This window comes from Pteropus medius, unplaced genomic scaffold, assembly GCF_902729225.1.
Source record: "Pteropus medius unplaced genomic scaffold, Ma_sr-lr_union100, whole genome shotgun sequence".
In the NCBI taxonomy this organism is placed as follows: Eukaryota; Metazoa; Chordata; class Mammalia; order Chiroptera; family Pteropodidae; genus Pteropus; species Pteropus medius.
The window spans coordinates 2,496,814-2,519,348 of record NW_024351073.1 but is presented as its reverse complement, the minus strand read 5'-3'; the positions used below and the strand labels follow the sequence as shown (position 1 = coordinate 2,519,348).

Here is a 22,535-nt window from a genome sequence, read left to right as displayed (position 1 = left end):
CCTCTCATTTACCTCTTAATCCATTTGTGGACGTGGACTGCCGGACCTTCTTCTAGGAAAAAGGGAATTGCTGCGTGCACCTGAACCCCCTGCTGAGGGGAGTTTGGTCTGTAGACCACCCTGAGCTTCCTGCTCCTTCAGAGTATGCCTTAGCTTCGGTCATCTGGCACAAGTTCATACCCTTCCCAGGGTGGCCCACATATGGTGACGAGCGAGGTGGGGGTAAAAAGGCTGGCCATTTTGTCCTAAAGGGAGATAACTGTAAAGAGTAGCTTTTACTCCCAAGGTTCTCATTTGGTTGGATAAAGATGTTTAGAGGCTAAGCACTAAACTTGTATTAGAGTTAATTAAAAATTGACTCAAAAATTCCTTACCCAGAAAAGTAGCCAGTAGGGTTAATATAAATATGGAAAACAGTAGATTATAGATAAGTGTCATTTGAGCCTTTGGATACTACAGCATAATCTTCTTCAGTAACTGGTTTTCCTCTCCATTCTTCTTCTCCTTCTCCTTCTCCTTCTCCTTCTCCTTCTCCTTCTCCTTCTCCTTCTCCTTCTCCTCCTCTTTCTCCTTCTTATTCCATCTTCTTCTTCTCCTTCTTCTCCTCCTCCTCCTCCTCCTCCTCCTCACTCCTCTCCTCCTCCTCCTCCTCCTCCTCCTCCTCTTCCTCCCTCCTCCTTCTTCTTCTTCTTCTTCTTCTTCTTCTTCTTCTTCTTCTTCTTCTTCTTCCTATTTGCAGAATCCTATCACATTGTGGTTAGATTTCAATAAGGACTATTTAAGAACAATGACAACAAAATTCCTTCCCCAGAGATTCTGATTCAGTTGATTCGTGGAGGAAAATGTGTGTATTTCTACAAACAAACTCTCAGCTGTACTGTGTTTGGTTTGGATCCTCTGGAAAGCACACACCAAGATGGAGTGAACATGCAAAAATTTTTATTTCTAAGAGAAATACAGAAATAGGAAGGGAGCTGGGGAAGGCTGGGAGAGCTATCACAGAACAATGTAAGTCTGACCACAGCGATGGAGGAATGGTTGGATAACGGTGTCTCAGAATACTATGCAGGGTAAGAAAGGTTTAGCAAGGCTATGGGGGAGTCCTCAAACCAAAGCCTATGACCTGAGGGCTTCTGTATTTTTCAGGAACAGGCCTACTATTTCTAGTCATTGGCTACACAGGAGTAGTCTGTGGGCAGTCTGGCATTGGCACAACTGTGGTGATGGATTTCAGAGTGCAGAAGATGGGGCGTTTGGTCAATTAAGCTCCCCATTGTTGCGGATCTGTGAGGCACATTCCTCTGATTGCCACATGTACCTCACAATTTTAAGACAATGGGGTGAGAAAAGGAAGATAGAAATCGGCTATAGTAGGAGAGGTATTTGAATTCAGAGCAAAGTTTCCTGTTGTTTTTCGAATGAGAAAGACTTCTGTATATTTGTAAAGCTGGAAGGAGTTAAAGATAAAGAAGAGAAAAGAAGGGAAGGAAAGATGGATTGGGAGGGTGTGTGTGTGGGGGTGTGTGTGTGTGTGTGCAGATGTATGTATAGAGAAGAGAGAGAAAAAGAGAGAGAAGAGAGAGAGAAGAAGAAGATTGAGAAAGGTAAGAGGAAAGGGAAAGAGAAAGGGAAAAAGAAAGAGAATGAATTAATTGTCATGGCTTTGAATCTGAGGAGTGACATAATCTGGGATAGTGTCTGAATGTGGGTTAAGGTTGAATGTTGTTGGTGGAAGTTGAAGGAAATTACACTTGGTTATCTCAATTTCTACCACAAAATAGGAAGGCAAAGTATCAGGGGTACTGGTGGAAGATTTGGTCTTAAATAGGAGGTACCCCATCCTCTGAGGCTGAAACAAAAAGTGGTAATGAAGGACTTAGTAAAGGATTCTTATAAATGTGGCATCAAGTTACGGGAGAGAAAGACAGATGACCTTGATTTCTTGATGAAGTCAGAGGCAAACTTATCTGCTGAAGGTATTTTTTATTGTTGGTCTTCTTACATGACAAAATTTCATACATAAAACTATAACAAAATAATATTTAGCATATTAAAATTAATATTTCAAATATTTATTTTCTATTAAGATAATTATCTAGTACATAAATCTTTTATAGGCATGTGTGTCTGTTTCTTGGTGTATAAACCAAAACTCTAAAATAGTCTCTTGTTCTAATTTGGAATTTTAAAAACTGATACTCTATCGAATTTATACTATTCTCAACCAGGAAGAAAAACTGGAAATATAACTGGAAATATACTTTTAGTATATTGTATATTTGTTACCAAATAAACAAACAAAAAACATTTTGGCCCATGTAATTTTATCTGGTATTAAAACAAATTCATCATCTGAGCATATACTAGTTTCCCTATCCAAAAGTAGACACCAAAGTACTTCATAATTGCTGGGGGGTCTTTGAGATCAGTGAATTCTAATCTGGCGGTCCTCAGACATCCAGAATCTACAAATTGAGCAATAGAAGTTGATGATCTATTTTCAAATTTCAATACATCTAACGGAAATCTCACTTACCCATATGAAAGCTTTTAGTTCCTTTACAATTATTTAAAATTATTTCACTTCGGTGGGGCCACTCTTCAGAAGCTATATTCTTGAGTATTAGGGTTTTGCATTTTGTATCATGGTGTTTAGTGTTCTTAGCATTTGGGACCCAAATGCTTCACATTTTGTTTTTGGGTTGCTTTGGGAAAGAGTATGTATGAATAGAAACATCCTAACACAAACACTAGGGTTTATTAATTTGTACTCCCTCTGCTGGCCAACTTTCCAGTAAAGTGGTTTAAAAAAAAGGTTCCATAGAGGTAATTGAAAAACAGAAACAGAAACAAAAACCTTTTTGAAAGTCTTCACAGTGAAGAAGAGACATACAAGGCTGATTTTAAAGTCCAAATTCCATTTTGCATAATTTTAGGGTAGTCCTCATTGATTTCTACTCTAGTTACACTAGCACTTTAAACAGAATACAGATTTATACTGTTAGCATATGAATCTGCAAAAAGAAAACTTATTTTAGGCTCTTCTACAGTGTCAATCACAAATGTGCATACCAAAATGCATACATCTTATCAAATAACACATATTCACAATTAACAGGAATAAATTTTATAAAAAATTTCTGGTACTACTATAATTTTCAAAAACATTTAACCCGCCAGCAAGAGATAAGACAGTTCAGCCTTTTTAAAGACATAATTTGAATAGAGAATATAAGATGTAATCACAATTAGATATGCAAATAATAGTTTTCTTCTTGTGGAATGTTTTAAAATTTCCTTTTTTATATTTCCTTATTGTTCTTCCTTATATTTCCTTAGACAACACAATCATTTCTTCTCAAATTATTTTTTTTTGAAGGGGCAGTTGTCTGTAGATGGTCTAACAGAAGCGCCTTCGTAATTGTAGCTGAGGCAGAAATAGGATACTTAATAGTTCTTACATCGCATTGATGCAGTCTTCCAAAATGTCAATTTAGTAGAGAGATCATTTTCTAAGTCCAAAATTTCAAAACTTTATAAAGATAATCAAAATTTTATAACAGATGATAATAAGTAGTTTTGTGCACTCATTTTCTATGGTACCCAATGACACATGCCAACTAAAACCCAGACTTCATAATGGCATCAAATGAATGTAGCAGAATGATCAAAGCTGAGAGCTAGTCATTGTCATAGATGCAACCTGAAAGAAAAAAATATGTATTTAAATATAGTTATACAAAACACATACCCTCTAAATGGTCCAAGGTTGGAAATATGAGTGATTCATATTCTCCTGGTTTTGGATTTTAAAAAGTAGAATTGGCTCACTTTATGAAAAAGTAGATTATGTGGAAGGCCACATATTTATTTAACTTTTATTGCTCAGTATGCAATTCCAACAAAATTTCTGAATAAATTTACTCTCTATCAAAATGAGACTCAGGGTTATTTTATTTTATTTGGCACTTAATTAAATGTGCTTTTTGGTCGTCATTCTTAGTGAGGTTGAGCTGAAAGTATAAAAGGAAACTAAAGGGCAACATGATTAATATTATGCCTCATGTCAATTGACATTAATTTTTTAGATTATAATTTAGAAATACATGATGCTTAGAGAATATTAGTGAGTATTACAAGTTATAAAATAAGTACCAACTTATTGGCCAAGTACAGATTTTTTTGTGGATAAAAGCAATTCTTATTAAGATTCATAGTACAATCAAAATTCACCAAATATTTTCATATTTGTTTTCAAAGAAAATAAGAGATTCTTTTTTGATTTCTAGTCATGTGCAAAAATTAATTATTTCTCATTATACCAGTGCATTTATCTTTCCTAACATTTTCAAGTGATTCAAATTCTGATCAGATTGGAAGGCTCTAATTAACCAGCAAGCTATTTTTAATATTTGTAAGAACAGTAAATTCACTGTTCCTGTCCTCTGTGGTGGGTGTCAGGGAGACTTACCATCAGCAATGTCATCATAGATCTCTCCATCACTGTAAATGTAGAAAATAGTTTTTATTTTAAAGAAAATATCTTCTTAACATTTAAGCATATTTAGATTAAAAGCTTAGTAATATAATTTTATATGACAATTAAAGCATTTAAGAGTGAGAAGTTATGTGTTATGAACTCATAAGTTAAAGAAATTTCATATTCATTTACATCTCCTTTCATCGGCTTAATCTAACCATCTATTTCATTCTCAAAACAACAACAAAAACCAACCTACGACTTATTCCTGATTATCATAGATATAGAATACTGCAAACATGTCTCTAGAACACAGACCATATACCTCATTCATCTTTTCACCTGTGAGCCTAGAGCACAGCTGAGCTTGGTGAGAAGTGTTAGTTGAATTAAACAAACTGGGAAATCATGGTGTAATACTCCATTGGGAGCTGTAATCCAAACTGTAACAGATTCTTTATATCTGTTAATATCTGACTTATACTTTCACTTGAACTTCAAATGTTGAATGAAATACAATAATATCTATATGACATAGGAAATGGGCACATCAGTTTTGCATGTTCTTAATTATGTAAATATTAGTTATAAAATAAGTAGCCGAGATATGTTTAGTGTGGTGATTCTTATGTTATATAATCCTAAAAATATTTGTGGTTATAGGAAGTATTAATAATAATAATAGTTTTGGCTATTTTTACACATTTTAGGTTTTACCTGGCCCTGAAACTTTGTGAAATATTCCATTCTACATACATACTGAGTGACTCTTATGTACCAGGAGACCAAGATATATAAATGGGAGTAAGACACAAGTTTTGATTTCAAGAAATTTATAATCTAATGAAAGAGAAAATGCTATACACGTAATTAAAATGGAAAGTGTTATAAATATTAATATAGCTTTGAAATGTAGAATACAGTTTCAAAGTCTAAAAAATGTAAGATGACTTTATCACTTCGATCAGATCCACTTTTGTTTCCTGTGCTTTCTCTGTGCTTCATCATGGAAAGAGCACCAGGCCCTTCAAATTGCTGCCAATTATGGCAGATACTGTGAGTTCCCTATGTCTTCTGTTTGGATCCTTTCTCTGAGACTGAGGGAGGGTTGGCTAATGGAAATCTGATAGAAATGCAAAGAGGATAGATTTTGCTGTCATATATTCAATAAATATTTATGAAGTATTCACTTTAATAGGTGGCGAACCAATAATTAGAGAGTACACTTTCTAAATTCTCTCTTAATCATCCTTAATAATCACTGATGAAGATGTTGTCCTTTTATTTGCCACACATTCTTTCCTTGAAATTTGTGTCTTTCATAGAATAGAACCTATTGAAAAGTCGCATGCCTACCACCATGATTAATGCTCTGAGGACAATGAAAGTATTACGATTATTTTGCTTCTAACTCTATGCTAGTTTGCAGACAGAGTACTTAACATGGATTTGCCTCTTTCTCACTGGTGTCAGGTTGTTTATGGATACACTTTGTGAATCCTCCTTGATTTTTTTTTTATTATGCTAAATTCTGTAAATATTTATATTAGTATATGACCTAACCTGATGATGGAGTTTAGTTCTTGCACTGGTTTACTTAGAACAGAATCTTAAAATGTTTTGGGGGCTCTAATAGCACACTAGTACCAGACTGTGACAATGTCTTATTTATAGGAATAGAAGAATCATTGACTACTATCTTTTTTCTGGCATGCGTCCAAGAAAAGGCAACTTAATACTTTACTATGCTTGGTGTGAATAAAGAAAAGCCCTAGATTAGGGGCCAAACTATAAACTGTTAACAGAAGATGTTAACACCTACTGTGTAGACACTAATGGGTCCCTGATTAATTCAATTCAACCGATTGCTTTAATCAGCAAATGAAATGCAAAGTATTAATGAAAGGGTTAGTGACTTTGACCTCTCTGTCTCCAATGTTTGCAATGTCTGTCTCTAATGAATATATAAAACTATGAAATATATTATCATGAATGAGAAGGGCTTCTTGTCTGTTTAAAAGAGTGACACTTTATGAAAACCTAAACTTTATTATGAGTGCTATTGTATTGACATTAGTATAGGACATTGTTTTAAAATTTCTTTATGATAGTTCAGTAGATTATATTACTTAAATGATATTAAGAATCTTTCTCAAAGCAAAACATAAAATTCTTTTTTTACATATAACTGTAGAAGAAAATGGGCTTACTTGTCCGCCAAGTAACTCCGAAGGACATAACCATCTATGAAAGAAAAAGGAAATAAACTTTATTAATAGTACAGACTTGAAAAAACTTTACTATTTCTTTTTTAAAAAATGAAATAGAATTGAGTAATTAATGTAATATGATATAATATATTGAATAATTGTATCTTTCTATTCAAATATGACCCATTTTCTTATGCGTCCACTTTTCTCTCCTTCCTTTCTTCTTTTTCTCTTCAACTTTTCTCTCTTCCATGTCTCTTTCCCACCATTTACAATCTTTTCTCTCTTCCATGTCTCTTTCCCACCATTTACAATCTTTCCCCCTTAAATGAAAAAAAAATTTTTTCTTCCCTAAGTTCCTGCAATTTGCTGCATAGGTTTCTTTCAAATTTTAATCTATTTCTTCAAGGTTGTTAACCCATGTGGCCCAGTGTTAGGAAGAATTTATTAAGCATAGTTTCTCCAATTACAAAAGTAGTTCATAGGCAGGCAATCTAGAAGCTACTTGGAGAGAGTATACATTCTAAATGGTCTCTAAACAGTTCTTTTATATTCAGTGTGGAAGATCTTTCTCAACTGCTTTTGCCATTTGACAGAGTGTCAATATTTGCATTTTCATCTTTCATGGAACAAGTCATTATTAGAAGAACACATACCAGGAATTCTAGTGATTCCCCAGTTAAGTAGAAAATGGACCGTGTTTTATGCAAGAAAGCAAAAAAATTTTTGAGCACTTTATGTTTGCCTTTCATAGCACAAAATACTCTTAAGAAAAAATGTGTACTATTTTTTTTTTGAGAAAATGTCTGCGAACAGCTAATTAATATTATTACTAACCCTTGGAATTATTAGTTTCGTGTTACTGCCTAAACTGTTGTATGCTTGAAATTAGTACCACTGTTGTTCTGTTAATACAACCTTTTATTTATTTATTTATTTTAATAAAGCTTTAAATCGCTTCTTTCACTGAGTAAATGAATCTATTAGTCTTGGTCAACTAATCTTGTAATTTCGGTTCTAAATCAGAGTAAATGTGTAAAAAGTTATAAAACAAGACACTCATAAGCAAAGATTAATACAAATGATAATAAACTTATTTAAATATATTGATTTCATATTGCTATTTCATGATTTTACATGAAAAAACATTATTTTTTTAAAAAGTTAGGATCATACAACTGAATTTGTAGATTAAAATGTAAGAAAGTGAACTTTCTTTTGAAATATTCTAGAGTAAAAAAAGTCACCAAAATATTTTATCAAGAAATTCATTATATTTAGATAAAAACTGTTTATAAGAATCATACTTGGAAAGGAAAGAATCAAGGTTATCTTTGAATTCCTGGAGCATGGAAGTAATGAAGCATGTTTCAAAATGATAAAAGCACAATAAAGTAATATTTTACTCAGAGTATGAAAAATTAGACCATTTTATACATTCTTTTTGTCAAAGAAAAAGTAGCAAAAATTATTAATGTAAGAACATTTAAAATTAATATATATGATCCTCGGGTAGCCTTTGATATCACAGTTCTTTCATTCATTTCATGTTAACAGACTTTAAAAATTAAGGTATGCATCATATTTTAACATAATTTTAAAGGATGATAAGCTCATCTCTTACAATTTCAATTCTACATGTGTCTCTCAAAAAAGATAACAAGTGATTAGAACAAATTGTGGATTTAGTGTCAGATTCCAATAACTGAAATCTATCTTTACCTGTACTTATGTCTGTGAGCTAAAATACAATGTGAATAGTTCTCTACAGATAGTAATAGTTACAAAGTTTTTTTCATTAGTTAAAATTGATGGTTCTGTTTCCATTTTGAATTTTCTCTTAAAATAAATTGGAAAATAATACAATAGTAAATGTTACCATGATATATTCATATTTCAAGTTAAAAATTTAAAAATAACGACACATATAAACTGAAGCGTTTAACAATGACTTCAATCTCATTGTGAGATATTGGGACTTCATAAAGTCTCTGAACTAAAATTAGAAGATAGAAAATTAGAGAAATGTATAAGAAATTATAAAGTGTTGTCAGAGATTCGAATTATTCTAGCATCAAATATTTTTCTTTTTTTTAAAATCTAGTAGATTAAGAGAAATAATGATAAAAACAAAGAGAATATAATCATTTTTGAAAATTAAAGGGTTTTATTTTTTGTGCTTTTGGGTAATCTACTTTTAAAAACTCAATAATGCTAAAATTGTAGACTTGGATAAAACACTATCTGTAATTAAGCACTAAAACATTCCTTTACATGACTAAAGATAATAATTCCTGACCGACAGCTTATCTAACTTCACAAAGTTAATTACAAAAAATATATTCTTTTAAATTCTCAAACCCCTATTACATTTCCTCCTATATCTTGTCTGTTCAAGAGTTCTAAGGAATAACTTTCTCTTTTGTTGAATAATTCACTGTTATTGTGTATATATATGTGTGACACATAAACATCAATGCTTGTGAATATTATTTAAAAAAAATGTATTAAGGTGATGGAGTGTGGGATGGTACTGTGCTGTTCTATTTTAGTTTCCTAAAATGATGTGATAATTTGGGGCTCATTAGCTATAAAATTACTATTAAATAGCATTTTTACAGGGTTGATGACTTTTAATACAGCATAGGTTTTGCTGTCTAGTACCTTCAAAAATCTTTGCTAAAATTTAATTCTGTTAAAGTATGATTCATGACAGTGTCAAAACAAGTGACTTGCCATAAGATTTTATATAATCTCTTCATTATAGTTCCTAGAGATAACTTTTTTTTTTTTTTTCAGTATAAAAATGCTCTCTTTGCTCACAGGTACATCCACCATAAGGGAATATCAATAAAACATACAAACGAATGAAATAAATAAAAAATACCTCATGGTTTTTTACCATGTAGAATGGCCACCATGTTCAATTAGCCTTATGAAATTATTATTTGGAAACCTCACATTCATAGAACAGAACACCGTGGCTTGAAAGAAATGTTTTGAAATATGTGGTGGGGTAGAGCTAGTTAAGAAACTAACACCCACCCCCCATATGTGTCAGTTAATTTCTTTCCAAAACATTTGCTTGCTACAGTGCACATGTGTCCCAGGACTAATGACTCACCTTTCACAGGGGTGTTGTGAATATGAAATTACCCAGGAAATACAAAATCATCTTTTGAAAAATGGAAAATATATTCATTCTAATATTTTCAATTTTTTTCTCAATAGAAATGACAGCTTTTATTTTTATTTCATTTTTATTTCATTTGTTGTGAACAAGTCCAGAAATAAAGTTAAATTTACTCAATTTGGCCTCATGTAGTTTAAGGACAATAAAATCATATTGCATAGCTTTATCCAGGCAAATGGAACAATGTTCAGTTTTAAGAGAAAATGCTCATAATATAATAGAAAGAAAACCTAAATGCAGTGTATAACATTGAATATAAATTATTATAATTATTGAGTTTTATAAAATGTCATCTATATATGTATAAATATATATGTATATACACTTATTTCTCTATGTGAATATATATAACATTTCTCTATATAGTCTCTATGTGTATATGTATCCTCTATATACATCTATAAATATAAATATATGTGCATATATATCTCTATGTATGTATATTTCTGAGGCTTCAAATCAGGATTTTTCAAATTTCTGAATTAAAAAAAATTTCTTCAGAGAGCATGTGCTGTTTTATAATTGAAAACAAAATCACCGAAGCAAAGAAATGATTAATTGGATTTAGAAAAATCCAAAGCACCTATAGAATTTCTCTTTCTTTGATGCCCAAAGGAAATGGAAAACATTTTATCCACAAATAACTCAGCTCACGTCTCATTTCATATTTTTTGTAGAAAAATTTTCTCCAGTGACAGGAGGTGGGAAAACTTACAGTTTATGAGAAATTGAGTTGTGGAATACATTCAAATATTAGGGAGAAATTCCAAGTATTTGGGAATGTGCCAGGAATATATATTTTAAGATCTCAATGCCTCTGCAATATGCGCCTCACCCAGATCAGTGGGTGAGACTTGATCAAATGTGATAAGCCTGTAAAAGTGGCTTTACTCCACTCCACAATGGGAAGGGATTATTGTTAATGCTTTAGCTTCTAGTTTCTACCATTACCAACCTTAGGTTTAAGTAAGTTATGTTTTCTTTTCTTTGATGGATTAAAGAAGAATGGAGAGTAAAGAAAATGTTTCAGTCACCATGGTGTTGGTTTGCAAATGCCTTATAGAAATAAGGAACTGAAAGATTTAGTCTCCCAAATGATACACAATAAGTGAACCAAATTACTAAGGCTAAGACAGAGAACTTCTGTTTTCTAACCAGTTAAACTATTCAGCAGATATTTTGCTGTGTCTATATGTCAGACTTTCATCTGGTTATTCAACTGCAATCTCCAAATTGTCAAATTCAATTCAGCAAGCCCTAAACAAGGTGCCAGGCACTGTAGAATGTGTTGGCACAATAATGTTGAGAACATTTCATTGAAGCTACTCTCAAGTTCAGAATCTAATAAGAATAATAGGTTGGAAAAACAATAAGGATGATTACAGCAATGGAAATAGTAGCATGGTGGAGCAGGGGAGATATTAATTGTGATGGGCAGCTGGGGAGTAGGGAGTGGGTGTGCTTCCAATTCTAGATGACAACTGGGTTGTTTTAATAGACAATTGTGGGCATTCCAAGTAGAATAAAATAACATAGGATGAAATAGTGTAATTTATTAAGGAAATGACAAGTAAGTAGTTTGTAATTCTGGAGTGTCAGCTGCAGATGGGAAATAGTTGATGAGATTAAGATCCACTGATTCCTAGGAAGAAAGGAGTCGCCTCCGAATTTCTGTTTCTGGTGCTATGTCTATTCCTGTTCATTTATATCTATATCCATACATGTTTGTTGCTGAGGACATCTACAGTTTTGTTACTCAGAGCCTGTTCCATGGACCAGCGGCATCAATTACCTGAGAGCTTGATACAATGCAGAATGTTATGCCTCACTTCAGACCTACTGAATTAGAATCCACATATTTAAAAGTCTCCATGTATAGACCTTGAGATAATCATGCTAAGCAAAATAGGCCAGACAGAAAAAGTTGAAAACCACATGATATCACTTATCTGTGGGATATAAACCTAAAAGCAACAAACAAACAGGACAAATAGAGATTCATGGACATGAAAAGTAGACTAGTGGTTACCAGAGGGTAGGAGGGAGTGGGGAGGAGGAACGTAGATGAGGTAAAAGGGGTCAAATATATGGTGTGGTGACAGAAAGAAATCTAACTATGGGTGGTGAATACACAATGCAATATATATATATATATATATATATATATATATATATATATATATATATATATATGCCTTACTGTTGAATTGTACACTTGAAACTTATTGAATTTTGTTAACCAATGATGCCATAATAAAAAATTTTTTTCAGAAGAAAATAAATCGATCGATCAATCAATCAATCAATCAAAAGTCTCTGTGTGATGGGTATGCTCTTTGGAACTGAGGAGCATTGCTCTAGATGGGATTTATTGCTAGGGACAGGTGTCTCAGAACTGCATGGCAAGATATCTCTGAAGCTTGTGCACTGGAGTCATGTCCACATGACAAATACTAGGACAATTTTCTGCTGTGAAAAATGTGAAATAATTTGAAAAGTAAAAGAAAGAAAACATTTTACTTGGGCCAACACCCTAATCAATTACTATTAGTTTAGTTTGATTTTTTATTTACATAATTTTAATATGTTAATTCTATAGCATGAAATAAAACAAGCTATGATCCCCCCCCCCAAAAAAAAGCTTACACAAAAAATATCATTGCCTGACGTTTACAATCTTTAAATTACAGGTCAAAAGAGTTTTGTGTTATTTTTGTTGTTTTAAAATACACAGTGAAGACTGTCTAGAAGCAAGGCCACTGTTCGTTCTGCAGAGACAACGACCCTGTCTAAGAGAACTGTGCTTCTATTCCTTTAGAATATATGACTAGCTCAGTGCCCACACTGATACCAGGGACACTGGCCTCGGGTTCCAGACGGTGGAGTTTGAAGCAGTATATAATTTTTAACATGCCTGTAAATCCTGTCCCACACGAAGCAGATCCTTCTTTCTTTTACTCTTGAATATTTCCTCATGTTATTATCATAATCATCATGGAAAATATTCAATTTGGCATATTGTCCTAAGTTGTTTAATAATTTTAAAATTCTGAACGTTTTTAATGTTTTTGATGAACTTTTAAGGTATAAAGTTTTTCCGCATTGAAGGTTATTCCTTAGGGTACATCCTTTCAAATGCTTGTCTAAAAGGGGCTTTTCTTTGTCTCCCAGAGCTCTATCTACACATTATCTCCAGTGAACTTTGAGTCTTAATACTACACTTCCCCTGCCTTTTATCCTTTGTAACCACATTCCATTTTCTCCTTTAAAATGCCAAACATACCTCCTCCATGATAACTTTAGGTCTATTTTCCCCATTCTTGAGTCATCGTGTTTTGTTCTTAAAGCTCCATTTCAGTTCCTGTCCCTGAGTCACCTTCCTGTCATTAAAATTTGACTCAGAGTTTATGTTTTCTACTCAGACTAACCTAGCTGATATGGTGCAGTCATGCTGGCTGTCCAATTTTAAATATAGGACAACACAATTTTGAATTACTCTTCCCTGAACTTTAAATGAAATAAGCTTCCTTTTAAAATGTAACAAAAGCATTTCTGTCTGCTTTAATAGCTGATAGAGTCAAAGAGGACAGGGACTCATATTCATGTGGAATAGTATGTCATATTAAGCATGTCCAAATAGAAAATAAAAATGAGTGAATTTGCAAGGTAGGAAAACTGGAAATTCTCGGTGTGACATACACTATATAATTTCAGAACCAGTGTACATAAGAATAAACTGGGTTTAAAGTTTTGATCACAGATTCCATTTGACCCCCAAGAGCTTATGACTCTGTAAGTCAAGGGTGGATCCAGGCAACTGCAATTTTAAGACACACACAAGGATCTTCTGATGCTGGGGGTCTGTGGGACTACATTTTGAGAAGCACTAATTTGGCACTACCTTGACTCCTCAGTGCCAAATATAGCAGGTAGAAATGAAAAGAGATGAAAATAAAATGCATTGATTTCAACACAGCAAGATCTCTAGTTTCATAATGTTTTTTAGAATTCACAAAGCACAGAACAAGAAGAGTTAATAAATGATCCCTGATACTTATTTGATTGTTAAATTCTGGAGGGCCATATCTATGTAGAGTAAGCAGTGACTTACATTTTCCTTCGTCATTCCTGCAGAGAACTTTTGTATCATCTGTGTTTTGTATAACTTCAAGAGATTCACCAGGCTTTACCTGCAGATCTCTGTTCCCCCACTTTTTAGAAGTTAAGGAGGGCACAATTGTAGTTGTATATAGGACTCTAATTTCGCCATCATACTGCCAAGAAAAAAAATACATTATTGATGAGTGTTTTGGAAGTAATTCATTTATTCACAGATTTATTAAGAAAGTCTTTGCTAAATAAATAGTTCCTTGTTTTCAAAAGATAATGTAAGAATACTAAAGAAAACATTTTTGGGGGGAGAAGACCACATATAACCTTATCAACCTAATATAATAACTATTTTTAAAATTTAAAGAAATTTAAGTTTAAGGTCTACATTTATTGCTTTGATACACTCATATATAATGAAATTATTACCACTGTATTCAGCTAATACCTCTATCACCTCACATAATTACCATTTCTTTTTTGTGGTGAGAACATTTAAGATTTACTCTCTCAGCATCTTGCTATAGTATTGCTAACTATAATTACCATGCTGTACATTAAATCTCTAAAACTTGTTCATTTTATAACAGAAAATTTGTAACCTTTGACCAACATCTCTCCATTTCTTCCACCCCTCCTCCAGCCTCTGTTAAACTTCCATTATCCTCTATGTTTTTATGAGTTTGGCTTTTTTAGATCCCACATTTAGGTGCTATCTTATAGTAGTCATCTTCCTCTGTCTGACTTTTTTCACTTAGCATAATGCCTATAAGGTTGATCCACATTGTCACAAGTGGCAAAATTTTCTTCTTTTGTCATGGCTGAATAATATTCCATTGTATAGATACACCACAGCTATTTTATATATTCTATTTTTATATTACCTTTTTATCAAGGTTCAAAGGACGGCTAAATTTGGATAATTATTTCAGTATACATATTGTACATGTATATATTTGCTTAATTTATCATAGGAATAAATTTAAATCTAAAATAAATTTTGTAGAAAATAGAAGAGTTATGATGGATAACTGTGACATTGGTAATTACACTTTTAAAATATGCATTTTGGAACTTAAAAATCATAGGATTTTTTCATTAGGACTTTGAACTTTGTATAATATTTAAATATGACATACTTTAAATTTTTTCCTGAAGTCTTTTTCTTCTTTTTCCTGCTTTTTTAGCTTCTTAGGATCTTTTTCTTCTGTCTTGGCCTTGGTTCCTTGACTAGAATGGCAGAACACACATAAAACTACATTTAGTTTCAAAAACATTTTAAAAATAGTGTGTAATAGAAGCTTTTCATAAAATTAAATTTTATTTTTAATTAATTCCTTTTCTTAGAGATCCAGTACAGTCATTGTAATAAATGATGACATTTTATAATGCAGAAGAAGTTCAAGAGAATATAGATTACGAGTTAAAATGGAAGTAAGAGATGATCTATTACATTGAACCACATGAAATCACTGAAGTATAGTTTGAATACAGTTACATATCAGTGGTTTCATATGATTCAAACTATTCTTGAACCCCCTATATTTTTCATCCCTTTCTAGAAAATTAAGTGTCTTGGCCAATGTCATAGAAAACGTTTTATTTTTAAAAAACTTAAAAAAAAAGTTAATAAATTATTTTTATTGAAAAGAACATTTTAAAAACAATGGATTTTGATGGCTTAAAAAGTTTCTATGTTATTATTTTTTTTTAATATCTACTTAAAGTGGAGCCAGGGTGGTATCATAAAGATACCAACTGGATTAAAGTCAATTGTTATAAGAGGCGAATAAGCTGAAGATAGTGACTCTGCAGCCAGGCCACATATAAGATCACTTGGGAAGCTTTTAAAAACTACCATCGCCATTGCCCAATTCCTAGAAATTCTAATTACATTCGATTAATTTAAATTAATTTTAAATTCTAATTAATTAGACTGAATGGGATCCAAGTACTGACATACTTATTTTAAAAACTCCTCTGGTGATACTGATTTGACAGCCAAAGTTGAGAACCATCCGAGAGGGTTTAATAGGGATGTTAGGGAAGGGCTGTGAATCTCTGCAGAAGGGAATTTAAAAAATCAGTATATTTGTGAATAACGAAACATTTTTAACACTGATATTAATTTTTTATTTAGAGGACATAAGACAAAGTTTTGTTTGTAACTGATTTATTTAAAATATTTGATTCTTAATTTTTGAATCTTAGACTTTAGTTAATTCACTGTGAAATGAGACAGCACAGTAACCTGCTGAAGTTTCTTCTTCCTCCCTCAGTGCTTTCTGTCTTAGGGTACTCGGGGCAGTAGTGGAATTACTGTCCCTGATTAGCACTCTAGAATTATCAGAATGTACAAGAAAGCTAAAAAATTCCTTACAAGCTATCTTTGAAAATAATTTATTGAAACTTATTTAAAAATAGAATACTATGTTAGAGAACACAAAATTATTTTAGACTCTGAAAAACAGTACGTATTACATAAAGTTTAATTAGCTGGGGTTTATTTTCCTTGAAGAAAAGGGCCAGTGTGTGTCTATAGGTTTCTAGAGAGCAATTTTATGGAAAATAGTGGCATTTCTATAGTAATTTGAAACATAAAAAGGCATTAAAAACTGTCAGGGATGAAGCAACTTCCCAAAGATAAGGAATATTAAAACCTAACATATTACTAAAGATTAGATTTTCCTTTCATGGAGAACTGAAAAAGGAGACTGATTCTCCTTTCATCTTTCTTATTTGTTTTTCCTGTAGAACTTGATTTTTATATATAAATGACAGCACATTTTTTCTTCAGTTTCTTTCATCTCGATCCTATCTCTTATTCGGTAAAATGAGCTTAACAATCTTGGTAAAAATAAATACTTCGAGTTCACTTGTGCATTGTTACCAGTGCAGCTCAGAAGACATCACTTATTGTATTCCGTTTGTTACTTTCATCCTTTAATCAAGTCCAAGATCTTTTAATTTGCCTTCTTTTTTTCTTGAAAAAGTTAGAGAGGTATTCCTGGTTTTTTACGTGGTATGTGTCATGAGTCTCACATACTTATTGGAATATAAAAAAGCATCCTACCATATTGTTTCCTATTTCAAAAGTTTTCAAGTTACTCTTTTCGTGTTAACTGATTTAGATTTTCTTACAATTTTAGGCTAAATTTAAATTGACACCTTAGCTCAGTTAAAGAATGTCGCTATTTACCATTGACTTTTTTTTTTTTTTTTAATTAGAATGGAACCTTTGGGAAACTGATGCTTATAGGAAGAAGAGACATTCTAGAAGTCCTGTTAAGAAACAAATCCTCATCTTTTTCATAAAAGGAAAAAGTCTTCTTGTGGAGGACAGAAAAAGCTTGAACAAGGTGGTGAAGGCTGAGATATAAACTAAGAAGTGTATTCAAGACAAAATGGTTTTTAGAAAAGAGGAAGAGTAAAGGGAAGAGATGACTCAGTGAGAGTAGTTGTGATCAGGCTGTCAAATACTTTCCCAGTGAATAAATGAACGGATGAATGAATGCTGACATCAGTGAGTAACAGGGCAGAGGATATTCAGGGAACAAGGAGCAGAACCCCTGGAAGAGGGGGTGGACTATCCACTCAGAAACCTGACAGAAAAGTTAGAGCAGAAATCAGGGAGAAGAAGACAGAGTGAATGTGATCTCACATAGTAGATACACACCCTACTGGAGTTTTATTCTAGTTGAATTTTCTTGGGCAGCCTGATTTTCATTACTTCATTGTAATGAGAACATGTTGATTACCTCATCTCTGCTGAGGGAGCAGGGATATCAGAAGCATCCACATCATCATAAACCTCCTCTCCCACATCTAACAAAAAACAAAACAGCAAATATTGAAACACTATTAGTTCATATTTTGATACGATGGGTTTAAGACAAAGATTGTTTCAAGGATTAAAAAAAAAAGTTTCCTTGTGGTCTTTGTACATTTCTCCTGGAAGCATTGTCTGTTCCTTAAAGCGGAGAGGTTCTTATCTCCTTGTGTACTCGAGTTAAATTTATCTCAAGAAAACAGTGACCATAATTGTAATTATCATTATAAGGAAACAAAACAAAACAAAACAGTGACTGAGATTATTTGACAATTCACAACTGTGATGAATGGCAGGATTAGTAGATTGCTGACAAACAAATCAACATTGTTGGTCACTGGCAGTAGGCAGTAGAGATTGAAATCAAGATTCTTATGTGATTTAGGGTGCTATGATAATATATATGATTTTATTTATATGTCTATGTATATGTCTATATATCATCTATCTTTCTATCTATCTATCTATTTATCTATCTATCATCTATCTATCATCTGTCTACTTGTCTGTTTTGTCTGTCTGTCTATCTATCTATCTATCTATCTATCTATCTATCTATCTATCTATCATTTCAATCTATCATTCTCTTTTACTCACTGTTCTGTTCCTCATTAATTTTTACCTTATAGTAGTATTAGGTGTGGCACCACTTTAAAGTGAAAAGAATATTAATAAGACACTTCTAATACTAGTAGATATTGAGAATCAGTATTGGTGGAAAAGTTGCTATGAACTTAACTGGGTCAAAAGTTTCCCAATCTACAGTTACTTTTCCTCTTCCTAGACGTCTTGTTAATAATGCTCCCCAGCAAATTAAGCTGAAGTGATAAGTTGAAGAGAATACAAGTGTTTTAAGTACTATTATCATAGAAATTTACATGCTTTCTGGTAGTGGCAAGGCTTTGATTTCCTTTAAAAACTCTCCTCTCTCTGTATATACATATAAAGTTCTCTTCCTCTCTCCCTCCACGCCCCAGTCAGGTTAATTAATTTCACAGGATAAAACTTGCTCAGCTATATGAAGAATTCATAATAAATAAGTAGAAAAAATGACAAATTATTGATTTCTAAATAAGGAAAAATTACTATTGCATACATGTGCACTTAGAACACATGAGAACAAAAGAAAATTAAAACAGAAAACACATTTTTTACTTTATTGATCACATTTGTTACATTTTATACCTACTCTTTGTGGAACTAAGTTTCTTGAATATGTTTTGAAAATTATAGACCAAGAGACAAGCTCATCATTTTTTATTGATAAATTTGAATTTAGTGCCTGACATATTTTTAAAATTGACACTGAAAACAAAGTAAGATAAACAGCCTGAAAGAATAGATTTTCTTTGTATTTGGTGTGCTTTTAAATTTTATTTATAAATTAAAATAAAGTTTCTAGAGCCCAAGATATTCTTGTGAGACATTTTATTTTGTTTAATTAATTAAGAAAAAAAATTTAAAGGTCTGTTTTAGCATGGGTAAAAACATAAGCAGATTAAAATTGTACAAAGAAGAAACTGTTTCACATTTACTTTCAGAGTTAGGACTTTAATCAAGATATAGTGATTATATCCAATGCTTTCCCATTACACTATCTGCAAGAAATGAGATATATAATATACGGTTTGTTTTTAATACTTACCCAATTGTTTAGGAGGAGAAGGGAAACTGAAAAGAAAATGAAAACACAGTTACAATCAGACCAATATAAACACAGAAATTCAGTCCATTTAGGAGACACATTAACAAGTAACAGCCTAGAGGCTCATAAAGGCTAATTAATCTGTTGACTATGATTCCTTTCTCATCCTCCATTTCTCCACTGAGTTCCAGTTTCTATCCGTCAATTTGGAATTTAGCAATATTTTTTTGAACTCTGACGTTGGCCAAAAAAGTCAAGAGTCAAGCCATTCAGTGGTTTGTTTTGCCCATGGCCATTGGAACAATGTTTTCAGATTTGTTCTGTGAAATTTGGATATATCGTCATACCAAAGTAAACTAAATGGACTCAATATTTCGGAGTCATTGCGGCATAGCTCAGGTCCAAAACTATTTATTTGACTCAAAGAGTAGATATGCAGAGTAGAAATTAACAAAGGTCATAGGAATCTTTATATGACTATGTTTCCCCAATATACATATCCCAAAACAGGAGAATGGTGAATAAGAGAGGAATATTTACTGAAAAAAAGTCAAGGAGAGCTTATTAATAGAAGTGATCTGAAATCAGGATCGGGTGGCATTTAGTTGCAACAGAAAAAAACCTTTGTTTTTATTACTTTCTGAACTTTAAGCACACACACACACATCACTGGAAGAATGGTGCAGTTATACAAAAGTGTGAGAGATCATTAGTTCGAATGATCCAAAATCAGAATTAGGTTGTGTGCAATTGAAGCGGAAAAAATAATCTCTGCTTTTATTTCTAAGTAAGGACTATATTAATGAATAATGCATCAAGAGAAGATTTGTTATTTGTTAGTTATGATTTTAGTGTCCTTTTTACTAAGTATCATTTTAGTGTCTCACAGAAGGGTTTAATCATGTACCAGCTAATATGATTATAATCCTTCAAATTTATATGTGCAGAATATATACTAAATTATGTTGGGTTATGTTGGGATGGAAAGAGAAAATTCATATATTAATTTTTATTTAGACTAACTGAAGATATTTAGAATTAATTTAGTAGAGGATAAATATATCATTCAAATAGAATATGTCGCTATTGTGGAAGAGAGTTCAAAGACTTTAAATATTGCATTTAGAGAGAAGAGATTCCAAATTGTGTCCTTGATTTCTAGCAATTAATTTTTAATAGAGTATTTATAGTTTGAGGAGTAGTCAATATAAAATACTATATAATAAAATGTGGCATTGGAATTGTAAGTTTTTATATGTGATGCTATAGTTGAAAAAAGTCCTATTAAGTGGAGTGTGTGTATGAGTGTGTGAGGGGGTGTGTGTGTACATGGATGTATGCGTGTATGTGTTTGTGCATGTTTATAGGGAAAGCAAAATACATCTTTGAATCATATAATGGTTTTTAAATACTTCGTGCTCCTCTGTAAATGCATGAGTTTAAGGGTGAGACAGTAAATGAGTAAAAGATGACTAATGGAAAATAATATTAAAATGGTTTAAGCCTGTAGAATTTGGTTATTGGTTATAAAATATTAGTAGCATTTCGTTAATTTGATATTAGTGTAGTTATTGTGCACTGAATTTGCTTGGTCGACTCTTACAATGAACCTTCATTATTGTCTGACTCAGAGACTTTAGGTTTCTCTCGTATACTTTTCTTTTTGTCATCTTTTCCCTTTAACATCTTCAAAATCCCCCAGGACCATGAGTTAATCTTCTCTTCAACCTGTAACGTGGAGCTTAGGAGCATGCAGGCATTGATCAGAATGGAATAGTCAGTGGAACATGAAGACATTGGGTGGACATTCAGATTTCTTCTAATTATACTGTGCCGATCATTTAGGCAGTATGTTACTCATTATATTCAAGAAGATAATGCTATTAGAATGTTGCTATTAGAATGGTCTGTGAATGTTGCTGTTACTAGGTAAGTAGTAGGTAAGTTATTTTTTTTTTTCTATTTAGTAAGATTTCTCTTGGTTCTTAAAATAGCAAACTAAGTCAGGATTAATTTTTAAACATCAATTTAGCTTTATTTTATGATTAAAATTAAGTAATTAACAGGTCTTAAAATTTTTAAATATGCCGTTTTAAAAGTTTAAACAATTAAAGGGTTAACTAGTCAGTACTAGTTTTGCCACAGATAGCATGTGGTCTCAATTTATTTGTATTTTCTATTACTATGGTTATTACACAAAGGATAGCCATGCAGCTGATAAACTCTCCAGAGATTGTTGTAAAAGTAAATCATTGATTGATAAATAAATGGTTGGGAGAAGTTTGGAAAAAAAAAGAAACTACAACGCCTGTAATTCTGTATCCCTTTTCATTTCATTTCTTGTGACATAGTTGTTGAGGTTCTTCCAAACAACACATCCCTTTATTTGAAGTGTAATGTAATTACACTTCCTGATTTACTACTGCTTTTAATCAAATGTTTAAATCATTTTTGGTGATGTAATAGGGAACACTATTTTCCACTTTTTATTAGAAATCAAAACTAAATTTTAGTATAAACAATAATTTGCAATAAGGCAATTCACTGATTATTCTTACCCATCATCAGCATGTTCCTCTTCAATCCCATCATAAATATCATCTGGGGGAGGTGGGAACATCCCTTCATTTGGATTAAGAGAGAGAAATCTGTTAATTTTATAATTTGGTCATATAATAGTCACTGAAAACTCAGTAATAAACCTGTCTTATTTAACTGCAGAAAATATCCCTCTTTCATAATAATTGTTTAAATAAAAAATAACTTTATTTTCCCACTCTCACCTAGATAGTAGGTAAATTGTGTCAAACACTTCATAGGGAATTCTTAGAGGTGAAATGTAATAAAGATATGAAGGATAATAAAAGATACTGTTCACTGGAGAAGAAAGGAATGAGTAGAATAAATATTAGAAAAAAAATTGAATAGAGAATAGACTTAAATATTTATTGTGGAAAATGAAAAGATGAGGTGATAAGAAATACTTAATGGTGATAAGACATTTAGAAAAATATATCGATCAAGATATAAGTAAATAAAAGCAAATAGAATAAAATGTGACTTTGTAA

General features: G+C 32.1%; 1 protein-coding gene across 4 annotated transcripts in view; it reads right to left on the bottom strand.

The window, feature by feature from the left end:
* Nucleotides 1-1,613: 1,613 nt before the first annotated feature.
* FYB1 (FYN binding protein 1) overlaps nucleotides 1,614-22,535 on the bottom strand; it is a 144,524-nt gene continuing 123,602 nt past the window's right edge. For 3 of the 4 annotated variants that reach the window (XM_039842611.1, XM_039842609.1, XM_039842608.1), the window contains exons 11-19: nucleotides 22,026-22,089; nucleotides 21,071-21,208; nucleotides 19,468-19,493; nucleotides 17,752-17,818; nucleotides 15,133-15,223; nucleotides 13,995-14,157; nucleotides 6,691-6,724; nucleotides 4,472-4,503; nucleotides 1,614-3,703 (exon numbers count right to left, since the gene is read on the bottom strand). In XM_039842611.1, coding sequence (XP_039698545.1) covers nucleotides 3,681-3,703; nucleotides 4,472-4,503; nucleotides 6,691-6,724; nucleotides 13,995-14,157; nucleotides 15,133-15,223; nucleotides 17,752-17,818; nucleotides 19,468-19,493; nucleotides 21,071-21,208; nucleotides 22,026-22,089 — 638 coding nt within the window. In that variant the 3' untranslated portion in view covers nucleotides 1,614-3,680. The remainder of the gene's footprint in view (nucleotides 3,704-4,471; nucleotides 4,504-6,690; nucleotides 6,725-13,994; nucleotides 14,158-15,132; nucleotides 15,224-17,751; nucleotides 17,819-19,467; nucleotides 19,494-21,070; nucleotides 21,209-22,025; nucleotides 22,090-22,535) is intronic. The other variant, XM_039842612.1, reaches the window with a different exon arrangement.